The 17,469-nt window shown below is 39.5% G+C and overlaps 1 protein-coding gene across 1 annotated transcript; it reads left to right on the forward strand.

Annotated features, from left to right (window-relative positions):
• Positions 1–717: 717 nt before the first annotated feature.
• H2BW1 (H2B.W histone 1) lies at positions 718–1,425 on the forward strand (the record flags this gene model as incomplete). The annotated part of the gene is made up of 1 exon (XM_080910153.1): positions 718–1,425. One exon carries the CDS (start codon positions 718–720, stop codon positions 1,423–1,425), a length of 708 nt encoding a protein of 235 aa, XP_080766279.1.
• Between the last annotated feature and the right edge of the window lie 16,044 nt (positions 1,426–17,469).

The following is a 17,469-nucleotide window of genomic DNA, read 5'->3' on the forward strand; positions in this document are numbered from 1 at the left end:
ATACATATTTCTAAATACTTAAGTAATATTCCTAAATATATAGATATACATACAATCAAATATATATGTATGTGTGTATGTGTGCATTTGCGTGTGCATGTGTGTAACAAAGAAGAGGCCATGAATTTAAGAGAGTCGTGAAAGGAGATGCATGGCAGGAGTTGGACAAAGAAATGGAAGAGGGGAAATTATTTAATTATAACAACAAAAGTAAAAAATATATTAGTATGTTTTAATAGAGAGAGTTTGGCCTAAACATGCTTAGATTAATTTCTAAGACTTGAGTTACTCAACTCAGGGTCTTGAAAAGAGCCAGAGTTGGAATATGTACACTTTAAGGACTTTTTTTTTCTTTTGGTTGTATCTTTCAGAGCTGCAATCGCGCAACATCAGTTACCTAATGGGATGCTATAATACTGTAATTCTCGGACGGGTATCTTCCTCTCATAAAGAAACTAGAAGGCTCTAGGGTTCCAACTGTCCATAGGTATTGATTAGCAAAATGCCAACTAGAAAGACTATTCTAATTATGTTAAGTGCCCATTCTGATTGGGCAACGTGTTGTCAGGCAGATAAACCATCCAATCATATTCAACACCTTGTTGTCCAATCAGATATCAAGTTGGTTTATTACGTAGCATAACGCCATGTGCATAGTATGTTGTTACCTCAGGAACCGCCATTTTCTGACTTTTAGTCAGGTTGGCGCCGACAGCCATGGCGTCTACCTCGGCTTTGGCAGTTTTGGAGGAGCTATCTTCTGATACTTCCGAAGAACTGATGCAAATAAGAAAGCCTAAGAAAACCAAGTCCAAATGGGAAAAAGAGAGTCCAAAGAAAGAGAAGCCGAAGAAAAAGTCCAAGAAAGAGAAACCGGAGAAAGAGAAGCCGGAGAAAAAGTCCAAGAAAGAGAAACCGGAGAAAGAGAAGCCGGAGAAAAAGTCCAAAAAAGAGAAGCTGGGGAAGAAGAAGCCAGAGAAAGAGAATTCTGAGGAAGAAAATCCCGATCCAGGGAATCCCGATCAAGAGAATCCTGAGGAAGAGAAGCCAGAGGAAGAGATGCATCGTCGCTCACTTCACCTTCCACAGCGCCAACACACCAGGGACGATGATGAGCGTAGAGCGGCCCGTCTTATCAGACGCCGTAAGAACAGCTTCGCCATCTACTTTCTGAAGGTACTGAAGAACATCCATGTGGGTCTTTCCCTTTCACAGCAGTCGGTGAGCATCCTGGATTCTTTCGTGAAGGATATGTTTGAAAGAATTGCCTCCGAAGCAAGCTTCTTGGCCCGACAAAACAGAAGCCCGACTATCAACTCCAGAGATATCCAGACCGCTGTCCGTCTTCTGCTTCCCGGAGAGCTCTGCAAGAGAGCAGTTGCCGAAGGTACCATGGCGTTGCTCCGGTACATCTCCAGCAAGTAAGCAGCTTCAACTTCAACAAAACCCAAAGGCTCTTTTCAGAGCCACCACTTCTCTGTTCGAGTTTGACTTCTAGAAGCCTCCGACCCATTCTTTAAGCATTCTAGATTAACTTAAAAAATAAAATGTTGTTTGTTAGATTAAATGTTGTGCCTGCTAGTTCATTTGGAGTTCAGCTGGCAAAGGGATAGGTTTTTCTTTATTATGTCGTATTTTACCATTTTTCCCCTTTAGTTGAAAATATTTTTTTCTTATATCTTGATTATGGTTTCCCTTCCCTCAATAACTCCCAGTTTTTCTTCCCATCCTCTCCCATCAGGATTTGCCACCTTTGTATCTCTCATTAGAAAACATACAGGTTTCTAAGGGATAATAATATAATAAAATTAATAGAACATATTAAAAATATAATAATATAAAATAATATAGTATAATAAAATGCAGTATAGTTATATTAATATAAAATAACAAAAATGCTGTAATATAATACATATTAGTATAATATAAAACAAAAATTAACATCAGAATTGGCAAGAAAAACAGAGCTCCAGTAATTTACATTCAGGAATTCCATAGAAACATTAAGCTTGAAGCCACAATATAGACACAAAGGACCAGGAGGGTAAAACGAGAGAAGAAATATAATACATTTAAGAGTAGTTTATTTCCCCAGTGAGACTCTAAGTTTTTATTTATAAGTAGTTATCAATTGGGGATTACTTCTTGGTTAGGAATGGGGGAGGGGACATGTGTCCACTTCTCCTTTCAGTGATAGGGCAGACCCACTGCAGGCAGGCCCTGTGCATGGTGCCCATCTCCACAAGTCTATATGCACATGAATAACTGACTTAGATGGCCTTGTTTTTGTGGTGTTCTCCATCCGTTTTGTATTTTACACTTTATCCTGCCTCCTCTTCCACCAGGTTCCCTGATCCCTGGGCCGGTGGTCAGGGAGCAGAGTGATAGAAACATCCCATTTAAGCCTGAGTGTTTCAAAGCCTCTCACTCTCTGCATAATGTGTGGCTGTGGGTCTCTGCATTTGTTCCCATCTGCTGCAGGAGGAAGCGTTTCTGATGTTGGCTGAGCCAGGCACTGATCTATGAGTACAGCAGAATGATATTAGGAGTCATTTTTATTGTTAATTTTCTGTTAATCAGTGGTATTTGGTTATTTCCTAGGTACTCAGGCTATCTAATATTTTCAGGTTCTTGAAACACTAACAAGCAGTGTTGTGTTGTAAATGTTTTTAAAAGTGATAACCTTTTATCCCATGCTAGTGCCAGCTCCTGTTGGGCCACATGGCACTGTGGGGTATCTTTATCTTAGTAGCTCCATGCTGCTTCTAAGTACTCACAGATACCGGTTTCTTTTGACCCAGATGTGGTCCACTCCACCTGCCCCAGCTGCTGCTGTCCTGGGTGGTCCACAATGCCCGCCCGAGTGTTGTTTTCCACTTTCTCACACTGTCCTTCACATCCCGGTATAGTCATGACTCAATAATCAATAACTTATTGAACAGGTTTATTTGTTAAATTCTCAATCTCCAATCCCTCTTCATAATAAGCTTACAACCAGTTGACAAAGACATAAACTGCCCACCTAGGTAAAATAAATTGGCCCATAGAAACCCTGAGAAATATTCATAACAACCTTTATCCATACAGAGATGCGCCAAGAGAAACCTCCACATCTGCTTCCATGTTGCCTCCTCTAGAATCTCCTGCTTCTCCCCCTCTTCTGCTTTTCCAAAACTTTCTCCCCACCCACTCTCTACTGTCCAATCATGTACCACCTTGACATCAACCTACACTGTTGGGTATGGTTTCAATCTCATGGAATGGGCCTTAAATTCAATAAGATGCTGGTTGGTTACTCTCACAACTTTTGTCTTTTTTTTTTCCTATTAATTTATATATCCACTTTACATCCTGATCACAGTCCATCTACAACCAGTTCTACCCTCACATGCTCCTCCCCCCACTGCTCCCTCCCTTTTTCTGAGGAGAAGGGAAAGCCCATCTTGGGTACTACCCCACCCTGGGCATATCAAGTCGCAGCAGGACTAAGCATATCCCATCCCCTCCCAGTCTAGCTAGGAGGAGATCCAATGGCAAGGAGCAGAGTTAGAGATAGCCCCTACGATCAAAAACTCAAGTGACAGCACATACTAGCAAGGATGTGGAGCATGGGAACACTTCTCCATTGCTAGTGGATTTGTAAATTTGCACTTCCACTTTGAAAATCAGTTTGGCTTTTTCTCAGAAAATTGGACATAGCACTACCTCGAGACCCAGATATACCACTCCTGGGCATATACCCAAAAGATGCTCCAACATATAACAAGGACACATGTTCCACTATATTCCTACCAGCTTTATTTGTAATAGCCAGAACCAGGAAACAAACTAGATGCCCCTCTACTGAGAAGGGTCAGGATGCTGCCCCCCCTGCCTTGTCACTAGGTACCAACTCACCCTGGTAATCAAGTCTCTCCAGGACTAGGTACATCCTCTTTAACTGAGGCCAGACAAGGCACCCCAGTTAGAGAAACAGGACCCACAGGCAGGCAACATAGTCAGGGTAAGCTTCACTTCCATTGTCGGAGAGACCTGCATGAAGAAGACCAAGCTGCACTTCTGTCACATATGTGCAGGAAGCTTAGGTTCAGCCATGTATGCTTTTTGGTCGGTGGGTCAGTTCAGGTTTGTTAAGTCTGTTGATCCCTTTGTAGAGTTCCTATCCCCTCCAGGTCCCTCAACCCCTTCCCCATGGGGTATATTACTTTTGATATCTTGTTCAAGGTTTATTCTGTCACTTTTTGTGCCTTTGTTTCCTGGAGAAAAAAAAGTTAAATTAAATTGCACTAATAGAGAGAGAAGTGTCTGTTTGGACTCTATGATTGATATGAACAAGTGAGACTGAACTCTAACTACCGCAATTACTCTGACCAACTACAGGTTTTGGATCAGATTTAGTCTGGGCTTCTCAGATGTACCTCTTACTGAATCTACTACTACACTGGGTAAATTACTAGGCATGACTAAGCCTCAGCAGTCTCCTCTAGATAAGAGAAAGCTACCAGTTGTTGTGAGGTAGGGGCAGGAAACATATTCTGCATCCAGTTGGGGATAATGGATATATCAACTCTCAGCTCTGAAAGTTACGGGTAATGAGAAACAGTGGGTTTAGACTCTGTTCCTAACAGCTGTGTTGGTGCACTCTTGGCTCCATGGGCCCCATTTGTTTGCTTAGGACTGACAGCTGAGATAAGAGAGGATGACCTTTTCTCTCCTGAGTCCCACTTTATGGCTTTCTGTTAGAAAAGTTGCATAGATAAGCCTACTCTGAGTAGTGATGGGTAGTTGCTAGGATGTATTTGGAAAGTGCTTTGTTGTTTCAGTAGCTATGAGCATTGCTGACTCGGGGATTTGTGATAAGTAAGCCAGACCTCTTCACCCCCATGAAATCTCTCCTTTCCCACCTCTGTCTTCCTATATAAAACCATTTACCTTTCAAGTTTTGGTTCAAATCCTATGTGATCCTTTGTTAAAATATTCTGACAATTACAGAAAACTGGGTATACTACACACTCCTCTCCTATAGAAAGGCTGTCATTAGCCTTTCATGAAAGAGTAGAGGTAGTGTGCAAGATGCAGTATCTTCCTCTTCCTACTCATTGAGCCTCCAAGATATATGATTCTCCATGGCCTTCTTGAAATGCTGACTACTAAGAATCAATACTCAGTAGTATCCCTGAGTCAGTTCTTCATTCAACTGTAATGTCACCAAGGATAAAAGCCACATCTTATCTTTTTTCACATTCTAAGATTCAGTACTACAATAAATGGTGGGATGATTTTCTTTTTATCGGGAACGTTATACTACCCATCTGACACTCTGACAAGTTACACATATAATGTCTTCACTGGTAAGGGAGCAAAGGAGGCAGGAGTGAGAGAGAAAGAATTGTGTACTAACACAAGTTGAGCAAAAGCCTCCTCTGAGTCCAAGGAGAGTTCTAGGTGTAAAATGATCCATTAGAAGTACTGGTTTCTTTGTGAAGGCAAATGAAGGGGGAGGGAGGAATGGGACAGGGCTGAGTTAAAGGATAACATCTCAAATGTAAATACAGAGTATCTAATAAAAAAAGAAGTGCTGGTTTCCCTTGGGAGGAAATGCCATCATCTTTATGCAGAGAAAAAAAGGCCACCCAAAACAAAATGACAAAAAAATGTCAGAATCTCTCTCACACACAGTCAAATCCTAGCTGCCTGAAACCTCAGTCAGTGATTTGTAATATGTTACACAAATAATCAAAGCCTAACTCCTAATGACTTCTGGCATCTCATCTCAAATAGCCAGTCTCAGGGAAGCCTCAACCAGTGTTATAAAATTTGCTACCTAAAAGATAGTGAGCTGGCCATGGCTTCCCTACTCAAATTAAACTATGCAAATGGCTCAGAAGACAAAGTCTGGTGACTTTTAATAAAAAGAGAACATTTTAAATGTATTCTTTGAGGGCTATGTACATGAATAAAATATTATTTGAACATATCTGCCTCCCACTCCCACTGTAACTCCTACCAGATTCCAAACTTACTGTATCCTCCTCTCAATTGTATATTCTATTTTTTTAAATAATTCACAGAGTCAAATTAGTACTACCCATATGCATAGATGTAACACCATCCACTGGTACATGATCAATCTATCAGGGTCCACATTCCAAAGGAAAACTAACTGCTCGTCTGCCAGTAGGCAACAACTGTCAATAGATCCTCAGTTGGTGGTTGGGCCTCCTGAGGCCCTATTGAAACTTTTCATTACTTGTAGTCCAGTAAAGTCTTTTACCTCCACATCTTGGATCATCCTTCCTGATGCAGTATTTTAGTGATTCAGCCAAGGAATGCTCTCACGCTCTCCTTGCATCCTTTGGCCTCTCTTCACTGTGGTGTTTTTATGGTGGTCTGTTTAAAATCTCAATAGGTAAGTAAAGGTCTCTGGCTGGTACCACTCTCCAGTGATACACACACACACACACACACACACACACACACACACATACACACACACACACACACATGTATGTGTGTGTATATATATATATATGCCTCTAGGCTGAGACTCATAACTTCTTGGCTACTATCACACAGGCATACTAGATACAGAGTTCCTTTTTATTCCTTCCCCAATGGTAAGTGGATAATTTAGTTCCATGGGAGAGAGAGAGAGAGAGAGAGAGAGAGAGAGAGAGAGAGAGAGAGACAGACAGAGAGAGAGAGAGAGAGAGAGAGAGAGAGAGAGAGAGAGAGAGAGAGAGAGAGGGAGTCTTCATGCTAGGGACTTTACTATGAATCATTGGTTAGGGATGCCCCTAAAACAATACAATCTGTTGCAATTGATCATGGTTCCCCACCATAACTATATACTAGACTCTATTGCTAAAGAGACCACTTTGAATGCAGAACATAGAGAAATTAATTTTAACTGACCAGGAAAGTCTATCCCTACCAGCTAGGTTACATATTATCAGAAAGTGTTATATAGACTACTGGGGAACAGAGATCTTTAATGGTTTTTTTATTCAGTGGTGGACCTTGGAAGTTGCAATACTGATCTGTCTGACAAGAATATCACTTATGCAGTACAGGCATGATGGTGATCTGAGTAACCAACTACTTTCTGAGAGGATATGAGGCCTGTTGTACAAGAAAATTTCCTTACTCTAAATCTAATCAAAGGCACATAACTAGGGAGCATATAGGCCTTGGGAATACCTGCTGTCATTTTGCTAAAAGTTATCAAAATGTACTCTGTTTATTTTATGTGTATGAGTGTTTTCCCTGCATGTATGTGCATTCCTGGTTCGTGTAGGAATCAGAAGAAGCATGCAGTATATGTACCACATGTGTGATACACTTGGAAGTCAGAAGAGGGCATAAGAAACCCTGGTACTGGAGTTATAGATGGTTGTGAGCTACCAAGTGGGTGGTGGAAAATGGACCTGGGTCCTTATTGAAAGAGCAACAGGAGCTGTGAATAGCTACGCTTTCTCTCCATGCCTCCTTAAAATGCCTTCTAGATACTGAGGTTTATACCCCTAAATATGTACTGCTCTCAGTTTAGGTCAGAGTGGCTCCTTTTGTGGTGGGTAGGGGTTAATGCAGAGGCTCACAATTGGGAAAGGTGCTGACTATAAATTACTGAATGGTCATCTATATCAATCTCCTATTATCCAAAGCTCAGGGAACTTAATGGAAGAAGGACAATAGACTATTGGACATGACATAGTAGTGGCACATATCAAATCATAGCAGTTGTGGTTACCTGAAAAAGACATGAACAAAGCAAGCCAGTAAAAATCCCTGCATGGATAACAGAAGCCCCCCCCCCTGAGCTTTCTATTAGAGAAAATATTGGCAGTTGATGGCCTCTGAAGAAGAGAGAGTCACACTATGCTTTGGTGATATGGCTGTTGATAGGGTGTCTATGCCTTAGTAACTAGTGTGCATATTGGCAACACTTATCAGACTCATGAGTTATTAATCACACATAAAGAGGACATGAGGCTGGGAGTGAGATGGGGTACAGCAGGGAGTAATTGGAAAGAATTAATGGTGGGTGAATGTAATCAATATAGATTGTATAAACATATAGAACTTTCAAAGAATAAATATATTTTCTTTAAAAAGGTGCTTAAAGGTCCTGGTAAGGTTTTTCAAATGGCTGAAGCTTGAATAGCATCTTTGTAAAAGTCTTTACATTAAGTCATCAGCTGAACTAGGTAAAGAGAATCCTGGTTGGAAACTAGTATGTATAACTTTACTTTATAACACTATTATATTTGATCCTATTTTCCTGTTAGGTGTTGTCTTAGTTTGCTTTCTATTGCTATAAGAAACACCATTAATAAAAGCATTTAGGGACTCACTTAACTGTAGAGGTCACAGTCATTAAGGAAAGCCAAGGCAAGATGTTAAGGCAGGAGTCTGGAGGCAGCAACTAAAGCAGAGGTCATGAAGGAATGCTGCTTATTAGCTTGCTCTCTGTGACTTACTCAGTCTGACTTCTTATAGCAACCTCCAGACCTATTTCCAAAGTGGCTTCACTAGTTCATACTCAATTACAGTATATAAGACTTACCCTTTCCTAGCATCTATGCCATTACTTATGGTTATTTATATCCCAGGTGGCACATTTCTGAAGAAAACTGATGCTTTGTTTCCCAGCAACCACCAACTGCCATTTTGATAATTTTAGACTGTTTATTAGCCATTTGTATTTCTTATTTTGAGAATTTTTTGTTCTATTCCACATCCCATCTTTAATTGGGATTTTTTTTCCTGTTTAATTTTGTAAACCTAGTTCAGATATTCTAAACACCAGTCCTCTGTCAGCAGTATAGTTAGCATAAAGTGGATAACATAGGGGCCCCAAAGCTCTCTATTAGTCAAGCTAATGGATTCCTCCCACTCTATGAACTTCACTAGATTAATGGGTTTTAATGGGTTTCACAGCACAGAAGCTTCTTACTTCAGGAGACTCATTTTTCAGTTATTGATCTCTTTGTGCTGTTGGAACCCTATTCAGAGCTCACCCATTCACCAACATTTTTAAATAGGCTACATACAATACCCCAGCATCACAGTAGCTCTCAAGACAAACTGCTAGACTGCCCACTACCCACGACTTCCTCATGATGGAAGATCCTAATTGAGACAGTAATACAAAGGAATTATAAGACAGAGCAAAGATCCACTTAAGCAAACACCAATGCGATGGTGGTAAAAGGTTTATGGGATGCTTAAACTGAGACACAAGGAAGAAAGATCTGGTTGAATATCTTGTCTCCATTTGGAAACAGTATAGATGACACAAATGTTTTAAAGATCCAGTTATTAGAAAACCAAGATCTCAATGTTACTTTTCGAAGACTTGTGTCAACCATTATCAGAATGAATAAAATGTTTTCTTGGGCATTCTTAGCAAGATATGTCATTTGAGATCTTATGAAAACTAGTAAGTCCCATTTTCAGTGTAATTAATGCATCAACTAAGTAGTTTAAGCATTCCTATACTCAGACATACAAAGAGAACAGTGGGAAAAATAATGCATAAGTCTTTGATTTGTTAATCTTATTGTCACAGATGTTTTTAATTTAAAAAAAATATTTCTACATTACTGAGTCCTTTACTCTTTCATATTTGTGTGCAATTTTTAAAAGATTTTAAGAATGAGTAAAGATTTTGTCTAATTTTTGATTAATTTGTTTTTTTACCTGCATCCCAATTATACCTACCCTTCTCTCAGTACCCTCCTCTCACCTGCCACCATCCTGCTATCTTCCCTTTCTCTTCAGGAAAGGCTCAGAAAAGGGGAAGATCTCCCATGGATATTAACCCATCTTGGGATATAAAGTTGCAGTGGGACTAGGTTCATCTTCTCTTATTTGGCTAAGCAAGGCAGCCTAGTTAGGGGACAGGGATCCAAAGGCAGGCAACAGAGTCAGAGACAGCCCCTGCTCCTGGTATTAGGAGTCTCACATGAACAGAGGGCTCAGGTCCTTATCATTCACATTCTGTTTATTGGTTCAGTCTCTGTGGGCCCTTATTGGTCCAAACTGGTTAACTTGATAAATTTTCCTTTGGTGTCCTTAACCTCCTGGCTCCTTCAATACTGTATCTCCCTCTTTCATAGAATTCCCCCAAACTCTGTGTAATGTTTGGCTATGGGTCTCTGCATCTGTTTCTATAAGTTGCTGGATAAAGCCTCTCAAAAGACAGTTAAGCTAGGTGCCTTTCTGAGAAACCACTACATTGATTTCCACAGTGCTCCGACCAGCAATAGAAGAGTGTTCCCCTTGCTCTACAACCTTGCCAGAGTGTGCTGTCATTTGAGGCTTTTGATCTTAGCTATTCTGACGGGTGTAAGAAGGAATCTCAGGGTCATTTTGATTTCCATGATGATGAAGGACTTTGAACATTTAAGTTCTACTTGGCCATTAGAAATTGCTCTGACAAGAATTCTCTGTTTAATCCTTAGTAATCAGAGAAATGCAAATCAAAACAACCCTGAGATTCTACCTCATACCAGTCAGAATGGCTAAGATCAAAAATTCAGATGACAGCAGATGTTGGTGAGGATGCAGAGAATGAGGAACAGTTCTCCACTCTTGATGAGTTTGTAAACTGATTCAACCACTCCGGAAATCAGTCTGGCGATTCCTCAGAAAATTGGACGTAGTACTACCTGATGACCCAGTTATTCCACTTCTGAACATATACCGGAGAGACACTCCAACATACAACAAAGACACATGCATTACAATGTTCATAGCAGCTCTATTTATAATAGCAAGAAGCTGGAAAGAACCCAGATGTCCTTCAGTAGATGAATGGATACAAAAATTCTGGTATATTTGCATAATGGAGTATTACTCAGCTATCAGAAACAATGACTTTATGAAATTCCTAAGAAAATGGTTGCCTCTAGAGAATATCATTCTGAGTGAGGTAACTCAGTCACAAAAGAACAGACATAATATGCAGTCACTGACAATTGGATACTAACCCCAGAAAGCTCTAAACACCCCAGAAACAACTCACACACTATATGAAGCTCAAGAAAAACAAAGGCCAAAAACAAAAAAAAAAAAGAAAAAAAAAAGAAAGAAAGCCTCAGTCTTCTTAGGGAAAAAAAATAAATGTGTGGTACACCTGGACCTCAAATCATTAATAATCCAAGAGCTAAGATAATATAGCCTTGTGGCAATTTTGGTATTCACAGATCATTATGCTTAATCTATACTCAACAAGAAATCTGTTTCCATGTTACATTCTGTCCTACATGTACTTTATGCTTATGGTAACTAGTGGGATTTCTATACATGCTATCAAACCTCTAAAAGAATTAAGTACTGACAAAATTATTCATATAACATTATGCTAAAATGCCTTTAAAATCTGTAAATGTATCCCTCTTTTCTTTTTTTTTTTTTAAATAAAACAGTAAGGAAAAAAAAATAAAAGAGCACACCAGGATATCGCTTCAAAAAAAATTCTCTGTTTAAAAAGAATTTTTTAAAAAAAGAATTCTCTGTTTAGATATGTATCCTCTATTTTAATTGAATTCTTTGGTTTATTGATGACTAGTTTCTTGAGTTTTTTATATATATTCTAGATATTAGCTTTCTGTCAGATGTAGAGTTGGTGAAAATCTTTTCCACATTGCTGCTTTTTCCTTTTGATGGTGTCCTTTGCCTTACAGAAGCTTTTCAGTTTCATGAGGTCCCATTTACTAATTGTTGATCTTAGTGCTGGAGCTGTTGGTGTTCTGTTCAGGAAGCTGTCTCCTGTGCCTATATATTCAAGGCTATCCAACACTTCCTCATCAATCAGATTTAGCGTATTTGGTTTTATACTGAGGTCTTTGATCCACTTGGACTTTAGTTTTGTGCAGAGTGATGGATAGGAATCTATTTATATTATTCTACATGCAGATATCCAGTTAGTCTGGCACCATTTGTTGAGGATGTTTCTTTTTCCACTGTATAGTTTTAGCTTTTGTCAAAAATTTAATGGCCAGAGATGTGTGGATTTAATTCTGTGTCTTCAATCAGTTTTCACTGATCAACCCATCTGTTTTTATGCCAAAACCATTTTATTATTATTGCTTTGTAGTATAGCTTGAAATCAGAGATAATGATTCCTCCAGAATTATTTTATTGTACAGGACTGGGTTTTAACAATCCTGGGTTATCTAATAGTTCTAATGAGAGCTCACTAATATTAGCATTGAGAACATTTATAGAATCTAAATCTTAACAATGTTTCAAATGGGCTTTTAGCATTAAAAACTGACATAGTTATATACACAGTGTACAAAAAAATTTTAATTGAAATCAATCACTAAAAAATTTAGTGGTCAGGGCATAGTTACACAATTATGCTGAAAACACTCATTTTTCTGTAGTTTAATATATATATTAGCCAGATTTAAAATTTTAAGAGTGTAAATAGATTTTGCTATTACTGTATGTGTATTGACTGCTCAGGCACTTTGTAAGAAAAGCTGATGCTTTAAAATGGTACCCTATGCATCCAAATGAAATGTGCCTTTACATCATTCTAAGAAAAAGGGGGTTTTGCCGTCATAAATTACCACAAATGCACAAATTAAAGTTTAAAATAGATTGAAATTTTTAACTTTAAGAAAAGAATATAATCTTAATAATGTTAAAATCTAATTAGATAGATGTAACCCTGGCTGCCCCAGAGCTTACCATATAGACCAGGTTGCCCTTGAACTTACAGAAATCTTCCTGTCACTGCCTCCTGAGTGGTGAGGTTAAACGTATGCCTCTGTATGCCTGGATAAAAGTTAATGGTGTTTTATAATGTTTCAATAGCTCTATTTTTATGTTCTGTGTTTGAAAACTGGCTTTATTGTATCTCCTTTTACCAATTCACTGTGTTTTTATACAGAACTGAATGCTTTGGTTGGGCAGCTGGGTCTTTCCTTTCAGATGGAGGAAAATTATCTGGATCAGGTCTTACCTATAGAGCACCTAAATAGGAGCAGCAGCCTTGATATTGTACAAGACACATAAAGATTAGTGTACACCAAAATATAGAGGCCTTTATGTGCTCACAAACCCAGGGATTACCTTTGGCCTAGCACAACAGAATGCCTGCATATTCAAGCCTGTCTAAAAAGAATCCAGCCCCCTGATATTGTCTAAAGGTTCCAGAATGAGATTTTCTGCATATCCACTGAGGTTCTGAAAAAGATAAGTGAGCACACGTTCATAGCTAAAGAACATCATAGCCAGGCACCTACTAAGGAGGGCTGAGTACCCCCCACAATAGTTGCTCAGACCTGCTTTCACATTTTTCCACCTAAGCTACTTCTGCCCTGCGTATAGCAGTGGTTCTCATCCTTCACAATGCTGTGGCCATTTAATGCAGCTCCTAATAGTTTGGAGATCCCCCAGCCATAAGATTATATTTTATTGCTACTTCATAACTGTAATTTTCTGTTATGACTTGTGATGTAAATATCTGATATACAGGATATCTGTTATAAAACCCCAGTGGGATTGTGACCCACAGGCTGAGAAACACTGGCCTAGGGCTTGTTGCAGCTCAACAGTCACTATGCCTCAAAATGCTTTGATCTATTGCCTCCGAGGGCTTCACTTATGTCAGTGGTGAGCACCATTTCTTAAAAATCTTTCAGCCTTCACTGTTTGTCAGATAACTCACTGGCACTCTTGGAACTTCCCAGTTACTTGCCCTGGAAATTCAACTGGAATGTCTACATTCCTGTGACTCCCCAATTTAAAAAAAAAATGGAGAGGTCATAGCTGGCTGAAAATTTGATAGCTTTAACCTCAACACAGCCTGCCTGCAGTAACCATTCACACCTCTCCCTAGTGTCAACCCATTATCCTGCAGAACCAATATAAGTGCTTCAAAAATCATTATGTACTGATGCTTTCTTTCCCTTGGTTTGCTTTTCAGTAAAGCACACCAATCAATTTTGATGGCTCACTAGAGGGGCCCTTTACTCAACCAACCAACCACCAACCAAACACCAAAGTCAATCACCCTTCCTCAGATTCACTTCCGCCCTGCAACTCAGCTTTTGTTTTTTCATTCTAATTCACTCGTCTTCTCTATCAGCCCCACTATGCTCCACTTCACATACCTACTTTGGTTATACTGATGAACATTCCAATTTCTCCTGACCTTACAAGGCCAAATCACCTAGATCACCAAAAAGATTAATCTAATAAAAAATGCTCGAAGAACTACTAATACATAAAGTTTTATTCATATTATACTAGAAGAAAAACTATACAAAAAAACTATTTTCATTAGTTACTTGGTCTTCTCATATTTTCATACAAAGGGCAAGAATTCTGTCTTAGGCTCATCTCTGGAGTAAGATTTTAAATCACTGAACTTAAAAATAATCAACTTTAAAAACAAACAAAACACAGGCAAGGAATCCTACTCTGACTCACCACCTCTAGGTTGAAATTCACAGAGGCCCTTACTGCTTTAGCCCAACAACCCCTGTGAGGGAGCCAATGGCTGTGGCTCAGAGGCTGCACCTCTCTGATTGGCAGAGCTAGCTAAAGTTGGGACATGGATATTTTCATGAGATAATCCTATCATCCATGCATAACTCAATATGAAGATGATTTTTTTAGCTAAGAAGATTTTCTAAATTTATAAGATATTTAAGTAGTAATTTCAGACTTCAGGAAGATTAAAACATAAATTGTTTACTGGAAATTTAGATTAATTATATCTATTGTGAGTCTTCATTTCTATAGTAAGTCAATTCTGTATATGGAATAGGTTTCTTATTTATTGATTGATGAGGCTTAATTTTTTTTAACCTGGATCCTTACTGGTTACTATATTACATATGAAGTACATGGATAATTCTACCCCATACCTTTAGGGTAACCAGGGAGTAAAAACAGTGTCTTAGTTAGGGTCTTTGTGGCTATGATAAAACACAATGACCAAAGGCAAGTTGGGGAGGAAAGGATTTATTCAGCTTACACTTCCAATCACTGTTAATCACCAGCAGAAGTCAAGACAGGAACTCAAACAGAGAAAAGATTTAGAGGCAAGAGCTGACACAGAGGCCACAAATGTGGGGTTTTAGTTGTTGGCCTGCTTCCCAAAGCTTGCCTAGCCTGCTTTCTTAGAGAACCCAGGAGCACCAGGCCAGAAATGGCCCCACCCACAATGTGCTGGACTCTCCGAATCAATAAATAATTAAGAAAATGTCTTACAGCAAGATCTTATGGAGTCATTTTCTTTTTCTTTTATTGGGGAGGGGCACTTTCTTATTGGAGATGCCCTCCTTTCAGATAAATCTAGCTTGGGTGAAGCTGACATAAAACTAGCCAGCACAATTGAGCCCTTGTCAACTTGGCACACAGATATAACACTGTTAAGCCATAACCTCTAATTTCTCATTCGTCCCCAAAAGTACACACTAATATCAACATTACAATATAAATATTCTATATTTTTAAAGTACCAGTCTCTAAAAATTCAAACACTCTAAAAATAAAATCAGTCTCTGAACCACCAATTAGAAAGCCTATACGGGACTTATCTAGGCCCTCCACACATAGAGTTGTGTAGCTTGATCTTCTTATGAAATTCTTAACAGTGGCAGCAGGGGCTGCCTTTGACTGTTGCCTGCCTTTGTGTCTACTGGGTCACCTTGTCCTCAATAGAAGAGGAGGTGCCTAGACTTACTGCAACTTGATATGCCATGGCTGGTTGATGTCCATGGGATGCTTCCATGTTTTGAAGTGAAACTGAGGAAGAGTGAATGAGAGGGGAAGGGAGGTGGGGGGATGGAATAGGAGAGGAGGGAGGGGAAACTGTGAACCGGATGTAAAAAATACATATATATCAGCCTCTTTAAAATAGTAATTTCTTTAACGATCTAAAGTCCTTTAATATTCAAAGTCTCTCAACTGTAGTCTCCTATCAAATCAAAAATAAGATAAATATTTTCTTACGTTAAAGAGGGCAGTATCAGGGCACAGTCACAATCAACTCAACGCACAACTCCAAAAGTATAAATAACTCACCATTCAATGTCTGAGATTCACTCACAATCTTCTGGGCTCCTCCTAGTGGCTTGTGTCACTTCTCTGGTTCTATCCTCTACAACACACACAGATTGTCTTCTAGGCCCACGCAGACACCACTCCACCACTGCTGCTGCTGTTTGTGCTGGTCATCCCATGGTACTGGCATCTCCAAAATGTGGGGGCCTTCTGCTGCAACCCAGCTACACTTTTACCAATAGTTTCTCATAGACTCCCTTTATGGTGCCAACCCTCAACTTTTTTTTGTCATGATCTTTTCAGTCCTTGCCTCCAAGCTGCATTTTTAACAATGGCCTCACTTGGCTTTTCACTGTGGTAAGTCTTAGCTGCTCTCCATGACCCTTTGTGCCTTCAAAATCAGTACCACCTGGGTGAATCTTAAACATTACCATTTCAGCTGCCAGCTTGAGTTACAAACTTGATTGCCTCTGGACCCCAGCTTTTGTATACCGACTCTCGGGAATCACTTCCCAAAAGATTTCACCTCAACAATGCTGGTCTCTTCTTAATCACCACTAATTTCTTAGCTTCAGCTAACCTGCATCAATTGTCCCACTAACACGGGGTTTTGTTTTAGTAGTTCTGTTATTTTAATCACAGCTGATTCTTCAGCTCCAGATGACCGGAACCACAAATCTTCACACAGAAAGCCCAGTGAAGTCTCTGCTTCCCTCTGAGACTTCACAAGCCAGGCCTCCATTATCTGCACTGATTTTGACATTCTACCAAGTTCTTACAGAACAGCTCACTGAGATCTTAACATTCACTGGCTTTTTTAACCCAAAATTCCAATGTCCTTCCACAATTCTTCCCCAAAACATGGTCAGGTCTGTCACAGAAATACCCACTATCCTGGTACCAACTTGTCTTAGGGTTGTGTGATGAAACACCATGACCGAAGCAACTTTGGAGGAAAGGGTTTATTTAGCTTATACTTCCATATCACTATTCATCATCAGAGGAAGTTAGGACAGGAATTCAGACAGGGTAGGAACCTGAAGGCAGAAGCTAATTCAAAGGTCATGAAGGAATGCTGCTTACTAGCTTGCTCAGTCTGCTTTCTTATAGAGCTCAGTACCACCTGCCCAGGAATAGTACCACCCATAATGGGCTGGACCTCCAACCATCAATTATCACTAATTTAAAATATGTCTTACAGGCTTGCATACAGCTCAATCTTGTATACAAGCCCAATGGATGTATAGAAGAGGTTCAAGGCAGGGGAGCTGGGGAGGGGATAAAGGATGTGAAAGGAGGAGAAAGTGATGCAGTTCTTCAATTAAAGATATATTTCAAAGAAAAAAAAGAAAAGAATACTCTTCACAAATGAGTCCTTGATATTTGAAGTCTTTTGGGAAAGGCTTAAGCCCCAACCATGAACTTTCTTCAGTGCCT

Source organism: Micromys minutus, assembly GCF_963924665.1.
Source record: "Micromys minutus genome assembly, chromosome: X".
Lineage (NCBI taxonomy): Eukaryota > Metazoa > Chordata > Mammalia > Rodentia > Muridae > Micromys > Micromys minutus.